Source organism: Gossypium arboreum, chromosome 6, assembly GCF_025698485.1.
Source record: "Gossypium arboreum isolate Shixiya-1 chromosome 6, ASM2569848v2, whole genome shotgun sequence".
NCBI classification, from domain to species: domain Eukaryota; kingdom Viridiplantae; phylum Streptophyta; class Magnoliopsida; order Malvales; family Malvaceae; genus Gossypium; species Gossypium arboreum.
This window is the reverse complement of record NC_069075.1, coordinates 143,339,263-143,355,766: the sequence shown is the minus strand read 5'-3', so window position 1 is coordinate 143,355,766 and position 16,504 is coordinate 143,339,263. Positions and strand designations below refer to the sequence as shown.

At 35.4% G+C, this 16,504-nt stretch overlaps 2 protein-coding genes, 1 long non-coding RNA gene and 1 pseudogene across 4 annotated transcripts; 1 reads left to right on the top strand and 3 right to left on the bottom strand.

Annotated features, from left to right (window-relative positions):
• Nucleotides 1–586: 586 nt before the first annotated feature.
• Nucleotides 587–2,202, bottom strand: LOC108457913 (uncharacterized). Of its 2 annotated transcripts, none has more exons than XR_001867196.2 (4): nucleotides 1,701–2,202; nucleotides 1,162–1,200; nucleotides 931–1,057; nucleotides 587–819 (listed from the first exon to the last, which is right to left on the bottom strand). It is a non-coding gene; the product is annotated as an uncharacterized LOC108457913 (long non-coding RNA). The 2 variants fall into 2 exon arrangements; XR_008284366.1 differs by having other exon boundaries at nucleotides 587–767.
• Nucleotides 2,203–3,963: 1,761 nt separating this feature from the next.
• On the bottom strand, nucleotides 3,964–6,694 carry LOC108481105 (uncharacterized; annotated as a pseudogene).
• LOC108460214 (pentatricopeptide repeat-containing protein At2g01860) lies at nucleotides 6,506–9,507 on the top strand. The gene is given in 4 exon segments (XM_053030040.1): nucleotides 6,506–6,991; nucleotides 7,803–8,190; nucleotides 8,193–9,050; nucleotides 9,053–9,507. Coding segments are annotated over 3 exon segments (1,296 nt in total). The 5' UTR covers nucleotides 6,506–6,991; nucleotides 7,803–8,048; the 3' UTR covers nucleotides 9,349–9,507.
• A 1,320-nt stretch (nucleotides 9,508–10,827) lies between these two features.
• On the bottom strand, nucleotides 10,828–15,783 carry LOC108460215 (uncharacterized; the record flags this gene model as incomplete). The annotated part of the gene is made up of 4 exons (XM_053029404.1): nucleotides 10,828–11,813; nucleotides 13,493–13,542; nucleotides 15,444–15,470; nucleotides 15,651–15,783. Coding segments are annotated over 4 exons (1,122 nt in total), but the record flags the coding sequence as incomplete, so codon positions are not given.
• Nucleotides 15,784–16,504: the final 721 nt, after the last annotated feature.

Here is a 16,504-nt window from a genome sequence, read left to right as displayed (position 1 = left end):
TTCATTAGCATATGAATCTTGTTTAAGTTGATAATTGCAAGATCAATGGATGTTAAGGCTCCAAGGTGAGATCATAAGCAAGAAACAAGCAAAGAATGATCACAAAAAAAAAAAAAAAAAACATTTCTAGAAAAGTGAATGGGCCAAATACAACACCTTCTAAAGATGAAAACCACAATACCCACAGAAATAAAAGAAAATAAGCTTATCTGAAACTAAAAATACGTGAAAAAGAAAACATAGTTGAAGTGAAAATCATACCTGAAATCACTATCCGATGTAGAAGGAGATTTCAATATCACAGAAAACCCGAAAAGGCAGAGAGTTCCTCCCTCTCATGAAAACTAGCTGGAGGCTAGATTTACTGCAAGTGAGCTGAAAACCAATACGATGGTTTGAGTTTTTCGAGCAGCTGAGCAGCAGGTTTGCTTCCAAGAGTTCCTTGCTGGATCTAGGAAAATATGTTTCAACCAACAAGCAACCAGGAATGGTCAACAAGAAAACTGAATACGCTTGATATGAAGATTTTAATTCTGTCACATATATGCATTTCCACCAATTGAATATAATTACCTCATCTTTGAAATGTTTTTTGTAGCGAACAAGTTGTAGCCAGTTCCCATAATCAGTGATGCTGAGCGGCCAATCGTGTGAAAGGAAAATATCCATCAGTTCCTCTAGGTGCATAAGCTTGTGAACATCGTATTCCTGGACATGATACACAGACCTGATAGTATTGTCATTATAAGGTGGCCTTTCATGGTGTCCTGCTCAAGGAAACGCTAATTCATTTCAGTTTCAAAGCTTCGACTCTCCACCCTAAATAAGAATCAATATAACATATCTGGCACTCGCTTGCAGTAAATAAACAATCACCATTAAAAGAACTCCAGAATAAACATAGAATAGACAAGTAAAAGAACTTCATACCGAACCTAAACAATAATTACGCGCATTGTAAATTCCGGAAAGTCCACCGATGCGGATATTGCCAACCTTCACAACCACAGCATACCCCAAGAAGTATATATTAGGTGCTGCCCATCCCCCATAATACCTAAAGTTCACACATTTCAATCGCAGAAGGTAAAATTCAAGGCCTTTTCATAAAAGAATCAAAATCCCCAAGCTAGAACATATGAAGAAAAGGGGGTGACTTACAATTCCCATAAATAATTGGAAGCTTCATGATTTTTGCACCTGCAAAACAGATAATGACACTAAAAATTCTGAACCGGGACAGGAAATGATGGGAATATTCTAGGAATAGCTTATTCCGAAACGGGATATGATGGGGATATCCGTGAGGCAGAATACGAATGAAAATTAACTAGAACAAGACACTAGAAAAATCTGTTCCGATGCAAAGCTAAGCCCAACAACACAGTACTTACTAAAACGTTGTTCTGAAAATATTTAAAAACTCGGTATGTTTTAATTAGTGTTTAAGCAAAGATTTAAAAGAAATAGAAAATAACACAAAAGCTATAATATTAACCAGAGGGAAACAAACAATCCAAAAATAAAGAAGATATAGTAGACGATAAACAAACAAAAATGAAGAACAAGACCGACATCTATAGATCTGAAAGACGGAACGAGACAGTGATTTCTAAAGCTGAAAATCAAAAACCCTAAGAAAAACCAACTGAAATACAAGTATAAAAGCATGGAGCTGAAACTAAAAAAGAGATTAATACCTGAAATGAGTCTCCGTTGAAGCAGCGAATTTCAAAAATCACAAAAACCAGAAACGCCAGAGAAAACATAGGGTTTCTCTCTCACGAAAACTCTCTTCCTACAATAGCATGTGTTTTTTTGGCCTGTGGATACCCAAAGCTAAAAAAGAATGACAGGAAAACTTCGAAAAGAGACCGAGAGTGAGAGAGAACCGCCGAAGAAATGGGGAGCAATGGATTGGATAGATATATTTGAGGATTTAAATTTCGAATGATGGGAAGGAAGCTGGCCTCATCGGAGGTAAGACGCCGGAAAGTGTGTGGAGGCAGCGGCAGCGGTTTGTTAGAAAGGACAATAAAGGAGGAAAAGAGAAAAAAAGAAAAATAGTAGAAAAATGGAGAAAAGGGAAGGGAATTAAGGGAGAACCGAACGTGAGAGAGATGAATTAAGAAAGAGTTTTTATATTATCTATTTTGAAAACGGTTTGAATTTTGTTTTATGTTTTGAAAAAATTTCGGATATTAAAATAACTAAATAACCAGTATGTACATAAAACTGAATAAAACCCAAACCCAGTAATCCAAAACTTAAGCGTCCACAGCCCCAACCACTAAAACTAAAGCCCAAAAACACCAGCCCAACAGTAAACCCAAGCCCCAAGCCTCACACCCCTAAATCCAAATCGGGATATTCTGGGAATGAGATAAACCTAAACCGGGATATCCTTCGTCGGGATATCACAAAGCCGGGATATCCCTGGAATAGGATATCCCTGGTCGGAATAAGAACGACAGGTAATCCGGTTCAGACACGAAAAAAATCTGAACCGGCCACCAAAACAACTGAACCGGACAATAAAAATGCAGAACCGGGACAGGATATGATGTGAATATTCTAGGAATAGCTTATTCCTCATCGGGAAATCAGAGGGATATCCCTCAGTGGGAATGAAGAACGAAAATTAACTGGAACAAGAAAAAATAGATTTTTTTAATTATTTTCCTGAATAGTCATTCAGTCCCAGTAATTTTCCTAATGCCCCGAGCTTCTCTTTGACAATACGATACCGTCTCCGATCTTCATTTCATTTCCTTTTCATTCCAGAATTTTTTTTCTTTGAAATTACCACTTAGGCTTTTTTTTTTCTTAAAAAACTCAGTATGATTCAATTAGTTTTTTCTTATTCCCTCAACAAATATAATGTTTTTACTAGTTGAAAAAGGGAAAACCAGGATATGATGTGAATATTCAAAGAATAGCTTATTCCGAAGCAGGTTATCACAGGGATATCCCTGAGGAAGAATAAGAACGAAAATTAACTAGAACAAGAAAAAAAATAGATTTTTTAATTAATTTCCTCAATAGTCTTTCAGTCCCAGTAATTTTCCTAATGCCCCGAGCTTCTCTTTGACGATACGATACCCTCTCCGATCTTTCACTTCATTTCCATTTCATTCCAGAATTTTTTTTTTTTGATATTACCACTTGGGCTTTTTTAAAAAAAAACTCAGTATGATTTAATTAGTGTTTTCTTATTCCCTCAACAAATATAATGTTTTTACTAGTTGAAAAAGGGAAAACCAGGAGACAATAAAAGGGAAAGAAACAAGAAAATGTTTCCATTTACCTTCTGCTAATCAGTTATGGTTTTAGGGTGGATACCTACATAGTTGTTAGAAACATATCTTCGCTATAAAATCTCATAGGACTGAAAGATTTATAAGAAAATGTCCTTAAATAAGGAGGGAAACAAACAATCGAAAAAAATAAAACACATAACAAGCGATAAACTATCAAAAAAAAATGAGGACATCACAAGATTTAAAAAGACAAATATAAGTAGTGTTTCATAAGGCTGAACACCAAAACGAATAACAAAAACACACTGAAAAAACTAAAAAAGAAGCATAAATCTGAAAACTAAAACAGAGATGAAAACTTGTTCTAAAGATGAAAACCACAACACCCACAGAAATAAAAGAAGATAAGCATAGGTCTGAAACTAAAAAAGACGTGAAAAGAAAAAGTTAGTAGAAGTGAAAATCATACCTGAAATTACAATCCGATGAAGGGTGGGATTTCAATAGCCTGCTGTAGCAAGTGTGTTCTTTTGGCATGTGTTTACACAAAATATACAAAAGAAATCAGGAAAAAAAATGGAAAGATACCCAGATAGAATCTGTGTAGTAAAGAAAGGGAGGAAGAGAAAATAAAAAAACAATAATAAAAAGAAAAGAAAAAGAAAGTAAAAAATCAGAATAAAGGGAGACAGAGGAGACACAATTTACAGGAGAAAGAAGGATCTCTCATCAAGGATTTAGAGAGACGTCGGAAGCTGTTTAATGTATCATTTAATTATCAAAAGACACTATGATACCTGTAGGCCTGGTCCGACCTGAACTTCGACAATGTTAAACTCACAACAGTAATTTTAAACCAGGCCAAAAATAGGATGAAAATCTGTAAAGTGAATACTCAGGAATGTGTCATAGCAAAGAATCAATCATAATAGTAGGATGAAAACTGAGTGTTTGAATTTGCAACTTGTTAGAGTTAATTTTTTTTCAAGAAAAACTTCCTTGCGAATGTCAAATATCCGCTATGCCCTCGAGTTTAAGCTGATGGCCAAGCCATGACTGTTGGAGCAAGCTCCCCACACTTGCTTCACTTGAAGGCGGCCTCCTCTTGCGTGGAGAGCATGCGGTGGAATTCCATCATTGACCTTCGAGTTTCCATTTCCCATTCACGGATTGCATACATGCGGAGCAGTATTTCAAAGGTCCATATATCTCTGCATATTACAAGCAATGCTTTAAAAGAAAAACTGCTTGAACAAGATAGGATAACTTGTTTCTAATATGTTACCTGTAAAGTCAGATCTAAGAGTTACACATAAACGTTGCACTTGTTCCATGCACGGTGAGAAGGAACACAGAGTTCCATCTTGTTTCAACATGTTTCAACCTGAAGGAATGGCTAGCCAAGGTTGGGGTAGGTCCAGAAATAAGGAGTCAGCTAACCCAGAAAACTGATCGGGAAATCCCTCACCCTGAATATCTCGGACTCCCATTGTGACTAAAGTGCTTATTCCAGTCCCTCTTGAAGTCCTCTCTGTTGAAGGAGTGAAAAATCATCAAAACATTCCTTCTTTCGCGAACCAACACAGAAGAATCAAAGGAAAATAAACAACCATATAATGGGATAAAATATGCATCATAAATGAGTCCTACGCAAGGTTCCATAAAACCGAGATAATTTTGAGACTACGAAGCATGACAGCAACAGAATCTCGTATTTCAAACAATACATCTACCTGAACAGACTTCTTAAATCTACCTAGAATTCAAGCTCAACCTAAGCAGTTTCTAAAATCATATTTCATAACAATCTTTGAAACCAAAATTTCATAACAATGCACTCACTAATGAAACTAATAAAGATTTGTAAACCGAGACAATCAGAGACAATGAAGTATCACGGCAACAAAATGTAGATCTCTGAAGACATCAACTCAAGATAACCCAGTATTCAAGTTTAACCTAAGCAATTACTATGTCATATTTCATCACAATGCACTTTTGCAAACAATAAACATTTAGGCTTACCTAGCTGAGGCAGCCCTCTGTTCATGGAAATCAAAGGTATACACATGTCCCGTTGGCGCCACGGCCCTTGCAAACAATGTTGTTAATGAGCCACTACCGGTCCCGGATTCAAGAACCAAACAAACCGGAACTGCTTCCAAGTACATAATCACAAAGCTAATATCCGCAATATAATGAATCTGAGTCCTATGACTTAGAACCAAAGTCCATAACTCCGGTGTCGAAGCCAATAGGTAAAGGAATCCACCTCTGTTGCTGAAAATTATGGCACATCATGCTATCTTTCTTCAGAGTGATACCAAAAAGAAGAAAAAATAAGTACCTAGGTAGCATAAGATAACGATATGATCGTCACTGTAATGGCTCTAGACAATGAAACCCAGATAACTAAGACTGCTAGGAGATAAACAGTAGTTTAATATCTTCCTTAACAACTGAACCTTGGCCTGGTGAAAAAGGGATTCACCAAAAACATGCCAATGGAAGCGTAAAATATAAGACTTGAACACGGGTGCCAAGAACATAATAAAACAGAATGCAATCACGGATGACTTTGAGCAGAAAAGGAAAAAAGAAATCAAAGAATAAATTCCATGCTACCTCTAGACAAGTTCTACTAAAAAAGGAAATTGAAATAAAAACCTAACTGAACTCAAGCATTACGGGACTTTGTTCCTTGACCTCCATAAGATGTCTCAAGCACGAATCTAACGGTTTATTGCATATCTAATATGCCATATATTTTTCAAGTCATGCTATATACTTCTTGATTCATTACAGACAACTTATACATCAGAACATTTCAAGATAAGAAATCACAAAGTAAAGTTCCTCACCAATATCCTCCAATGTCGAAGGTTCTGTGTCTGTACTCCTCTTATCTCCATTGGATTTACCTTCAGTCCCATCATCCTTCTCATAATCGTTTGGTCTAAGATCAGGACCAATATCCCTTACCCAACTTTCAGCATAAAGCCTAGAGGCCTCCTTCAACACCTAAAGAAAGATGACAGGTTTTTACTACCTATATACTAAAAATAAATAAATGCCTATTATTCCCTAATGCATAGGCAAATAATAGGTTCTTGAGCATTATTTGACATTCAAGTGGTTAAGTTAACCATCAAGTAAGCAGAACAGTACATAAAAGTCATTTTCAGCTTTATGTACATACTGTTTATTTAATTATTTTAATATCCAGTCCGATATTTAAAAAACAGATAAAATTCAAACCGTTTTCAAAATAAATAATATAAAAACTCTTTGTTCATGCATCTCTCTCACGGTTCTCCCTTTATTCTCTCCTCTTTTCCTCTTTTTTTTCTACTATTTTTCTTCTTTCTCTTGTTTTCTTCTCTCTTCCTCATTTATTGTCCTTTCTAACAAACCGCCCCTGCCCCTGCCCACATACCTTCTAGCGTCTTACGTACGATTAAAGGCCAGCTTCCTTCCCATCATTCAAGATTTAAATCCTCAATTATCTATCCAATCCATTGCTCCCCATTTCTTCGGCGGTTCTCTCTCGCTCTCGATCACTTTTCAACGTTTTCCTGTCATTCTTTTTTAGCTTTGGGTATCCACGGGCCAAAAAAACACACGCTATAGAAGGGAGAGAGTTTTCGTGAGAGAGAAACCCTAAGTTTTCTCTGGCGTTTCTGGTTTTTGTGATTTTTGAAATTCGCTGCTTCAACGGAGACTCATTTCAGGTATCAATCTCTTTTTTAGTTTCACCTCCATGCTTTTTTACTTGTATTTCAGTGGGTTTTTTCTTAGGGTTTTTGGTTTTCAGCTTTAGAAATCACTGTTTCATTCCGTCTTTCAAATCTACAGATGTCGGTCTTGCTCTTCATTTTTGTTTGTTTATCGTCTAGTATACGTTGTTCTTTATTTTTGGATTGTTTGTTTCCCTCTGTTTAATATTATAGCTTTTGTGTTATTTTCTATTTCTTCGAAGTCTTTGCTTAGCAGAATACTAATTGCCTAAACAAAAAGCATCCGTACGTAAATTGTTTACTGCATCTGTGTTGGCTTGATTTTAGTTCTAGGAACCCGGTGGGAGTTGTGACGCATGTAGAGTTTATTTGGTAGTTTTTCTGGATGGTAATAACATGTCTTTTTAATTTGTTGTGAGTTGTGACATTCTGTTTCTTGGTTTTCTCAAAAAGTCTGTACTTTAGTTTAAAAATAATAATAATAATAATCTAATTGGGATGCTTGTTGATATTGATAAGAATTGGAGAATTCCAACCGATTTGCTAATTGCAAAGGTTTTTGTTGACTTGGGTTTCATGATCGTATACGGTGGAGATTGTCATGATTCGTGTATGCATATATGTTTTCTTTTTCATACTGCTAGGTGGTTGCATTCATCAGTAAGGATTTGGTATATTTTCTTTAAAATAGTTGGGATTGTTCGTGTTCTGCTGGGTATGATTTGCAAACGGATTTTGATTGGAAGTTTTAGGTAGACCTATGGTATCTCTGTATATCAGCTGAATGGAAAGTTTTATGCACAAGGTTCATCCTACAAAGGAACGATAATATTAAGAAAATGGATTGCATATTCTCATCCATCACCACATATCCTTTCATAACTTTGGGAGGAAAACTACAACAGAGCGTTTGTGTTACTAACCTGGCGCATCCCAGCACAAGAATTTGCTATAGCAGCAACCCAAGAACCGTCGTTATCCGCGTCACACCAAACTCCCTCCTGACTTTGGCGTTAACTTATTCTTGGAGAAACCTAGAACTGAACCCGACATGTCCACTGACACTGAACAAATAAAGTCAATTTATGGTCACAATAATGATTTACCTGAAGAAGAAGACGACGAAGAAGAAAATCATGTGAATATTGATCTTGCTTGGGAATCAGATGAGGTTGAAACCATATCTTCACTTTTTCAGGAGGAATTCCTCAAAAACCTGGAAAAGTAGGTAGAGAGAGGCCTCTTCCTCTCCCACTTCCTCACAAGCTACAGCCACTGGGATTTCCTATGCCAAATAAACACGTTAAGAAGGCTTCTTCTGGGGTAAACTCATCTCGTGCTTCTGTATCACAACAGTTATATAAGAATCCAAGCTTTCTTATTGGCTTATCTAAAGAGATTAAAGACCTGGCTTCCAATGATGATGTGTCTGCAGTTCTCAATAAATGGGCTCCCTTTTTGCGTAAGGGTTCGTTATCAATCACAATTCGGGAATTGGGTCTTATGGATCTTCCACAAAGAGCTCTGCAAACTTTCTGTTGGGCTCAGAAGACGCCTCACTTGTACCCGGATGATAGGATTTTGACTTCAACTGTTGAAGTATTGGCTAGGAAGCGTGAATTAAAATTGCCTGTCAACTTGGAGAAGTTCACGAGCTTGACCAATCGTAGTCTGATTGAGGCAATGGTGAAAGGATTCGTTAAAGGTGGAAGCTTGAACCTTGCATGGAAGCTTCTTTTGGTTGTGAAGCAAAGTAAAAGAATGCTGGGTCCAGGCATTTACGCAAAGTTAATATTGGAGCTTGGAAAGAATCCTGATAAACACATCCTTGTAGAGGAGTTACTGGGTGATCTTGGAGAAAGAGATGATTTGAATTTGAGTCAGCAGGACTGTACAGCGATCATGAAGGTTTGCATTAGGCATAGGAAGTTTGAGATTGTGGAGAGCTTGTTTTACTGGTTCAAGCAATCAGGGCGTGACCCCAGTGTGGTGATGTACACAACATTGCTTCATAGTCGTTATTCTGAGAACAAGTACATGGAAGCATTAGCTCTGGTTGGGAAATGGAGGCCAGGGAATGTCTCTTGGATCTTCCTGCTTATCGTGTAGTAATAAAGCTTTTTATTGGCCTCAAGGATTTGGCAAGAGCGGTGAGATATTTTTCCAAACTCCAGGAAGCGGGTTTCTCTCCAACATATGATATGTATCGTGACTTGATTAATATGTATATGGCTGCAGGGAGCGTGGGCAAGTGTAAGGAGGTTTGTAAGGAGGCCAGTATGGCGGGTTTTTCATTAGATAAACGTACCTTGTTAAATTTATCAAAACTTGAGAAAGACATTTTAGGTTAGTTAGGTTATGAATTTTGGTTAATTTATTTTGCCATTCTCATGTTTATTATAAATCGGCATCTTCTTGTGATGGCAACTGTTAGTCTAACCCTTTTCTTATTTGTATCATTACATCTTACAATTTTTTGCCCATCAATGTTTAAATCAAATTTAATATAACTTAGTTGGGATTGTTTGTGTGCTGTTATGTATATGATTTGGAAATGGATTTTGATTGAACTGAAGACATTGTTTTATATTACATACACCCGCCACCGGCAATGGAAAACATTATTATTAGACAATGCCGAGTTGATGAGCAACATGCGATGGACCATGTACACCAAGCTCCGGCCTTGTGGGATGTGGTGGAGCATAAGTGTTGGTCTTTTCATAGAGATCGTTGCTAAGCACATTGGTACTCTTTTATTTCTTTATATCGTTGGTAGTCGTGCTGGAATTGGTTATATTGGTGTTGCTTGGGCTATCGAGGGCATGAGCAACATATATAGTTACTATATTTTTAATATTCTTCCATCAAGTTCACTATAAACAGTATTATTTAATTAAAATTATCGGTATTATTTGATAAAGATTGCTTTCTTCGTTAAAACTAATTCATAGGACCTCCCTGCTGCCTTATTTCCAATTACTTACCTTTACTGAGACAGAGTGGCAGACTTTAAACCTTCGCATACTCTTCTGTGGCGAGAAGAGATATACAAAAACCCATACCAGTAGATGAAGGATTGCTTTAAAACCTTTTGCTTTCCTTTTTTCTTTAAAATATAGAAGGTAGATGAAGGATTACCAGGCACTTGTTGACAATTTGTTTTAGCCAAGAAATAATCTTCTCCATTCCTAGATTGAGCGGCATGCCCGTATCTCACACTTGGCTTCTTCATCGCTCTACTTATCAATGCTGTCGAAGGCACCAGGTCATGACTACGATGCCTGCCTCCTCTAGATGCATATCCTATGACCCAAAAGGAAACAGACAGACCCACATCGATAGATTTCGATCACAGAGAGAAACAGTGAGTTCTAAACCTGAAAACCAAAAACAATTAACAGGGCTTTTGCTTACAAAGATAAGAGAATTGGCTACTAAAATGCTGAAAGAAGAAGGATGTGGAAACACAACGGGCAAATTTCTGAAATTTTTAATCCTCTAACGGGCCACGGTTTCACGGTAAAATTTAATTCCTTTATTTGGGGGAATAAAACAAAAAAGAAACGTTAGGAAAAAAAAAACGGAAGCAAGAAATCATAAATAGGAGATAATAAAGGGGAAATAATAATCAATAAAAATAATTTTATTTTTTTTCATTTATTATTCGTTCATGTATATATCTTGCAACAACCATAGGCATTCAGCTTTGTGCAACTAAAGGGAGAAGTGCACCCAATAGTAATTTCATACATCTAGAAAAACAACCATTATGAACGAGCACTTCCAAACTTGAACTTTTTCCTCATGGTAACCAAAATTTTCAATAATTGTTAAAACCTCAAGTAAGCATTGGTATTAATGAATTAGACTTGGTTTAAAATTCAATATCTCAGTCATCAAATCAGGTTATCAGTTGTCCATTTATTTCACAAATCAATAAATTGGAGGTATCAGCTACAAGTTTGCTTTGACGAACTATATCGCCACATGATTCATGCCTAGAGTCTGGCCTTAGTGATTTTAATTCTCTGAGGGGATCTGTTATCACATTTTTACTGCATATTTCTTTAGCTGGTTGAACACGCTTCCACCAAAAGTCAGAGACTGCCGATTTCAGAACATTCCAGTATTTTACATCTCGGTAAATCCTAAACAGACTGCTTCCGTTAGGAGTCCAAACATAGAAATCCATCCATTCCCGGTCCATGATTTCCATTAAACCCTGAGCTTGTGGAATGCAATAGAGGGGGATGCGCTTCCAAGGGAAAGCCTCGCTCATTTTCCCATCAATATATGGACATTTTATCTCCGATACTCCCCCAGGAGGCAACCCATAAACAAACCTGTTCACCAAGCCATCAGGTGAAGCTGCTAACCAATTGTCTTCAGGATTCATCTTACCATAAACTTGAAATTCAGGAAACTCAATTGTATTCCCAGTAATCTGTTTATATCTTTCAAATGCTTCCTCTTCTTTGATATTGCCCCAACATGTAGCTAAGTTACCATAAAAAGGCTCAATCGCCCCAAGTTTCTCTAGCCAGAGCTGGGTCCTTCGCAAAGGCCAGAAGCCGATAGCCCCAGCAAATGTGCTAGCTGTCAATTTATGCTTTCTCAGTTCTTGCCAATTTTTGAACCGATTCTGAAGACTACTGGACCGAACGATAGAATGAATTTCAGCAGGTGCGAATTTCTGATAACAACTAGATTGACTAAAACTTCTTTGAAAAGGGTGATTAACAAATTGACTACTAGTGATAAGCCTTCCACTAACTGCCTCAAGTAGATTCTCGCTGGAATATGTTCTCCTGTACTTCAAATTACCCACAAGCAAACCAATGTTACGGATAATCCTGATTTTGTAATTTGATAGCTGAATGATTAAAGGAAAGCAATATGCAAGCATTTCACTGCCCAAAAGAGAGAAAAAAACAATAAGGATAAAGTTAGGGTAAGCAATCATGATTAAAATATGAGGGCGCAAGCAAAAAATTTGTTGAAGATGTGCCTCTATTTGCAAAGAAATGTGTAAAGTTTGTAATTGCAGAAAAAACAATTATCAATTAAGTTTAAATGTGGGTTTCATTCAAGTCATTATTCATTTAATAAAAATGTGGTTTTGTTTTTGTCCCATCATTTTCTTGAACAACTAAACAAACAGAACCTATGAAAATCAAAAGCTCTGTAAGCATAAAAATTGGACTCAACTGCTCCATATCATCAATGCTACTAATCAATTTAAGAAAAAAGTTCATTAGCCATGGCAAACTTCAAAAAGACTCTGATTCTTCAAACATAACGAAAGTCAGAAAGAATCCATCAAAAGACAAATGATTAAGTTTCATAGTAATTCTTAGAAAATAAAAGTTATTATTTGACTTAGAACAGACACCTAAAACCACAAAGGAAAACATGGGAAAACAATCAAATCGCAAAAAAGAAAAAAGAAAAAAAAGATGGGTATTTATGCTGAGAAATTTAAAAAATTGTAACAACAGCATCTAAGTTCATTGAGACAAAAAATCAAACAGTTCAAACACTTACCAAAGAAGAATAAGAAAAAGAAAAAATCCTCAGAGAGAAAAGAGAGACTAACCATGAGAGCTAGTAAGAAGAAAGCTGCATAGAGACTGGGATCTGAGAAAGGAAAACAAAAGAGTAATTTACATCGATTTCAACCTTTAATTTGAGAATGAAACGAAAGAGCTACAGGGCTGAGCTCAAGTTTATAAGGAAAAGGGTTTAGGCGAAAGAGTTTTAGAGATGGAAGAAATCCAAATGTTTGGCTACATGATTAGCGGTAATTACACCCAGGACTTTAGTGATTGGGTCCAACGAAAAATGTAACGCCGAATAGTACTCCCACAGGCCATACCATACGTACTAAATTGAAAGTTGATCATTCTACCTACTAGGGTTACACAAGCAAATACACATGAAAATTGTAATAGTCATCACTTAGGGTTTGCGTAATTAAATGAAGAGGTCAAGAGAGAGAAATTAATTTATCGAGTGTTCTTCTTTATGTTCTTCTTTGTCAAGGTTAATGACGAACTCCCAACTCCGCATCAGGTATTTCTTAAACTTGTGAAAATCAAATTATTCTAAGCATCCTAAAATAATTGTTTGCATGATTTGATTTGCTTGTATTTAGATCTAATAGATTTTACATGTGGGACACTATTATGTAAGAAGTTGTGTAGGTACACAAGTTTAGGACACTTATTATCAACATCGGTCAATACATAGTATTTAGGGACACTATTATGGCCATGTGTCTGTTTACTAGTAAGTTTAATCTTGAGTGTTAAATGAGGTTGATATTCTTTAATCTACAGTTTACATAAATTTAAGGTCAGGGAATAGCTGTTTCCAATTTCTTGAACACTTGGCTGTTTTCATTTAATCTACGGTCAATAAATATTTAAGGCCACTTTCCTTATACAATTGCTGTTTGATTTCAAACAAAACCATGAGATTATAGAGAGATACCTTGGGTTGATATGAATGGCCGACGTCGTCAAAAGAGAAACCTTCGTTTTCTACATAATTAACAATACCAAAGCAAAAGATAAAGTAATCTGGATTTTTAGAAAAATAAACCAGTAAAACGATTCAAATATAAAACTTTGCAAGAAAACTCTCATTGTAAGATCAAAAAAGGCAAATATACTGCTTTCTTCGTAAGAAAGAAAACAACACATAGTTAATATCTTCTAATGCAACATAATAACCACTCGTAACTACTTTGTAATATAAAACAACCTTTTCAGTTAAATTGCATCCCTAATTCCAGCCATGCCATGCATTTAGATATTACCTGAATATTTCAATCAAAATCCATTTCCAAATCATATAAGCACCAGCACACAAACAATTCCAACTAAGTTCATCGATGAGCTCCACTCAACTATTTTAAAGAAAATCTACCCCGATCCTTACTGATGAGTGCAACCACCTAGCACTGTGAAAAGAAAACTAAATATGCATTGATCCATCGACGGACTACTATGCACCACCTTAGCACCAAATAAAATGGGAGACTTTTCACTCCAAATATGACCATGTTCTTCTAGTTATAATTGATGTTAATTGATCCCAAAGTCTCTTACTTTCGATTCTATTAGAAAACACACAACAATGCCATACAAACAGCATTTTTCCTTGAAAAAGGAAATCAAACAGCACTTGTACAAGGAAAGTGGCCTTAAATATTTATTGACCGTAGATTAAATGAAAACAACCAAGTGTTCAAGAAATTGGAAACAGCTATTCCCTGACCTTAAATTTATATAAACTTTAGATTAAAGAATATCAACCTCATTTAACACTCAAGATTAAACTTAAATTTATATAAACTGTAGATTAAAGATCCTCTTGTCTGCTTACAAAAACGCTCTTAAACTTAGTTGAGCAATTACTTTCCATAACTCAAAGTCAGAACAACAATACAACACCTTGCAATACCCATTTTCCCTCAGTTTTATGAGCAAGCAAACAAGAAAGAATGAGAAACACAATGTTACAAGTTCAAAACCACAATAATTCAGTAAATCATGATAAGAGACAACATGCACTACTCACAACTGAACATGACATCGAGAAACAGTGAAAAATAAATAATTGTCAGAAGATAAACGCGAATACTATCAGCTTCTGAAGAAATCAAATAGATGAAAACCTGTAAAATGAGAATAAAAATGGATAAAGAACTAATCATTCCAAGAAAATCAAAATAGATGCCAAATGAAATCTTCAGCTTTTGAATAAATCAAAATAGATGAAAACCAGTTGAAAAATGAGGGTAATGAACGACTGCCTGCAACTAAATTCAAAAATCCTACGATGGACTGTTGATCTGTCCAATCAACTATCAACATTATGAAGGAGACCCTTAATTTAAATTGCATAAAACAGATGAAGATAGGTACAAAAGATGATCATGCTTTCATTAGTTTTTAAGGAGAATTACTATACAACCTTAGAAAATAGAAACCCAATTATCTGCTGCCTTCAAAATGTAGGGAGAGACTAATAACAAAGAAAACCAGTAGAAAGTTACAACTACAAAATATTAAATATTCGAGATCCATTGTTCCAATTCGATATTAAAAATAATTGAAACTTTGAAATTATAAATGCTCGAAGCATACCAGATCACTACACAAACACAATAAATATCTAATATTCCAGTTAGCATTGCAAGCAAGAAGACAACAAATATTATAAAAACATAAATGAAAGCATCAAGTTGTTCAATATCAAAATTTAAGAATCACTATCAAAACACTAAATACATTACATACAAAAACAAAACTTTCGGGGGTAGAATTCAACAAATCCACTTAAAAATCACTATCCAGAACCCTAATTATATCTTAAAAAAACAAAGTAGAATTCGTCAAATCTACTTCAATAACTCGAAACTAAATGCAGACTTTACCTTTAGCCGGCTGCGCTGAATAAAACCCTAGGGGAAAAGGAAAAAAATTGTAAAAGCAAAAAGCATAAGAAGAATAAAAGGAGTGGGTTTGGTTTTATGAGCCACTTGCATGCCGAAAATGCTACTGAGTTATAGTTGAGTAGTAACGGGTTTGCTCGACCTTGAAAAAAAAAAAAAAAAGGAATACAATTTTAATTTTGCTCTTACTTGAAAGAGATTGATGGGTGGACCGATGGTGACTACCCGAACGGTGAACGATGATGGTGGACCGGTGGTGACTGCCTGACCCGTGAACAACAACGGGGTGGCCATAGGGTATTGGAGTGGAGAAGGCAAAGTTATTTTGTTAGGGTTAGAGATTAAGAAATTAGCTGTTAGAAATTGGGGGCAGTGACTTGAGGAGGAAAAGAAAACTAAGGTTAGGTAATTAGGCATTTGATTCGGTGCCGGGCACGACCCATAAATTTTTTATGATATTTATCCAATTATAGAAAATTGAAACTTGCTTTAAATTTTAAATAAAATTTTATATTATTTAAAAAAATTCAATATTCCCCTCCAAAGTGTTTGGTTGATTAATAATATATGTTTTGATTCGTACGTTTTACTATTTACAAAATAAATAAATTTAAATAATTAAAAAAAGCATTCAAACGATAAAAGAAATTTAGTTTCTATGGTTTTATCATTGAAGGTTTGTTGAAAAATATATTAACGTTATATTTAGTATTTAAATTTTATCAAATCTTTTTTCTATGATTTTAAATTTAAATTTTGATATTTTTATTGCGATGTTATATTTAAATTTAACAAAAGAATGAGCCGGAAAAAAGTCCCCAAAACAAAGAACAATCTTTACAATTTTATTGCAATGGCATAAAGATATGTCAAAAGACAATTTAACAGCACTTGTATAAGGTAATAATTATCAAACGATTGGTCAAAGACAATTTTTTAATTCTGTAAGGTAACCCAAAACAAAAAAAAATCAAAAGGAAAAAAACAATTATTCAGAACCAGAATGCATTGAGAAATCAAATAAGACAATAAATGAAGAAGAA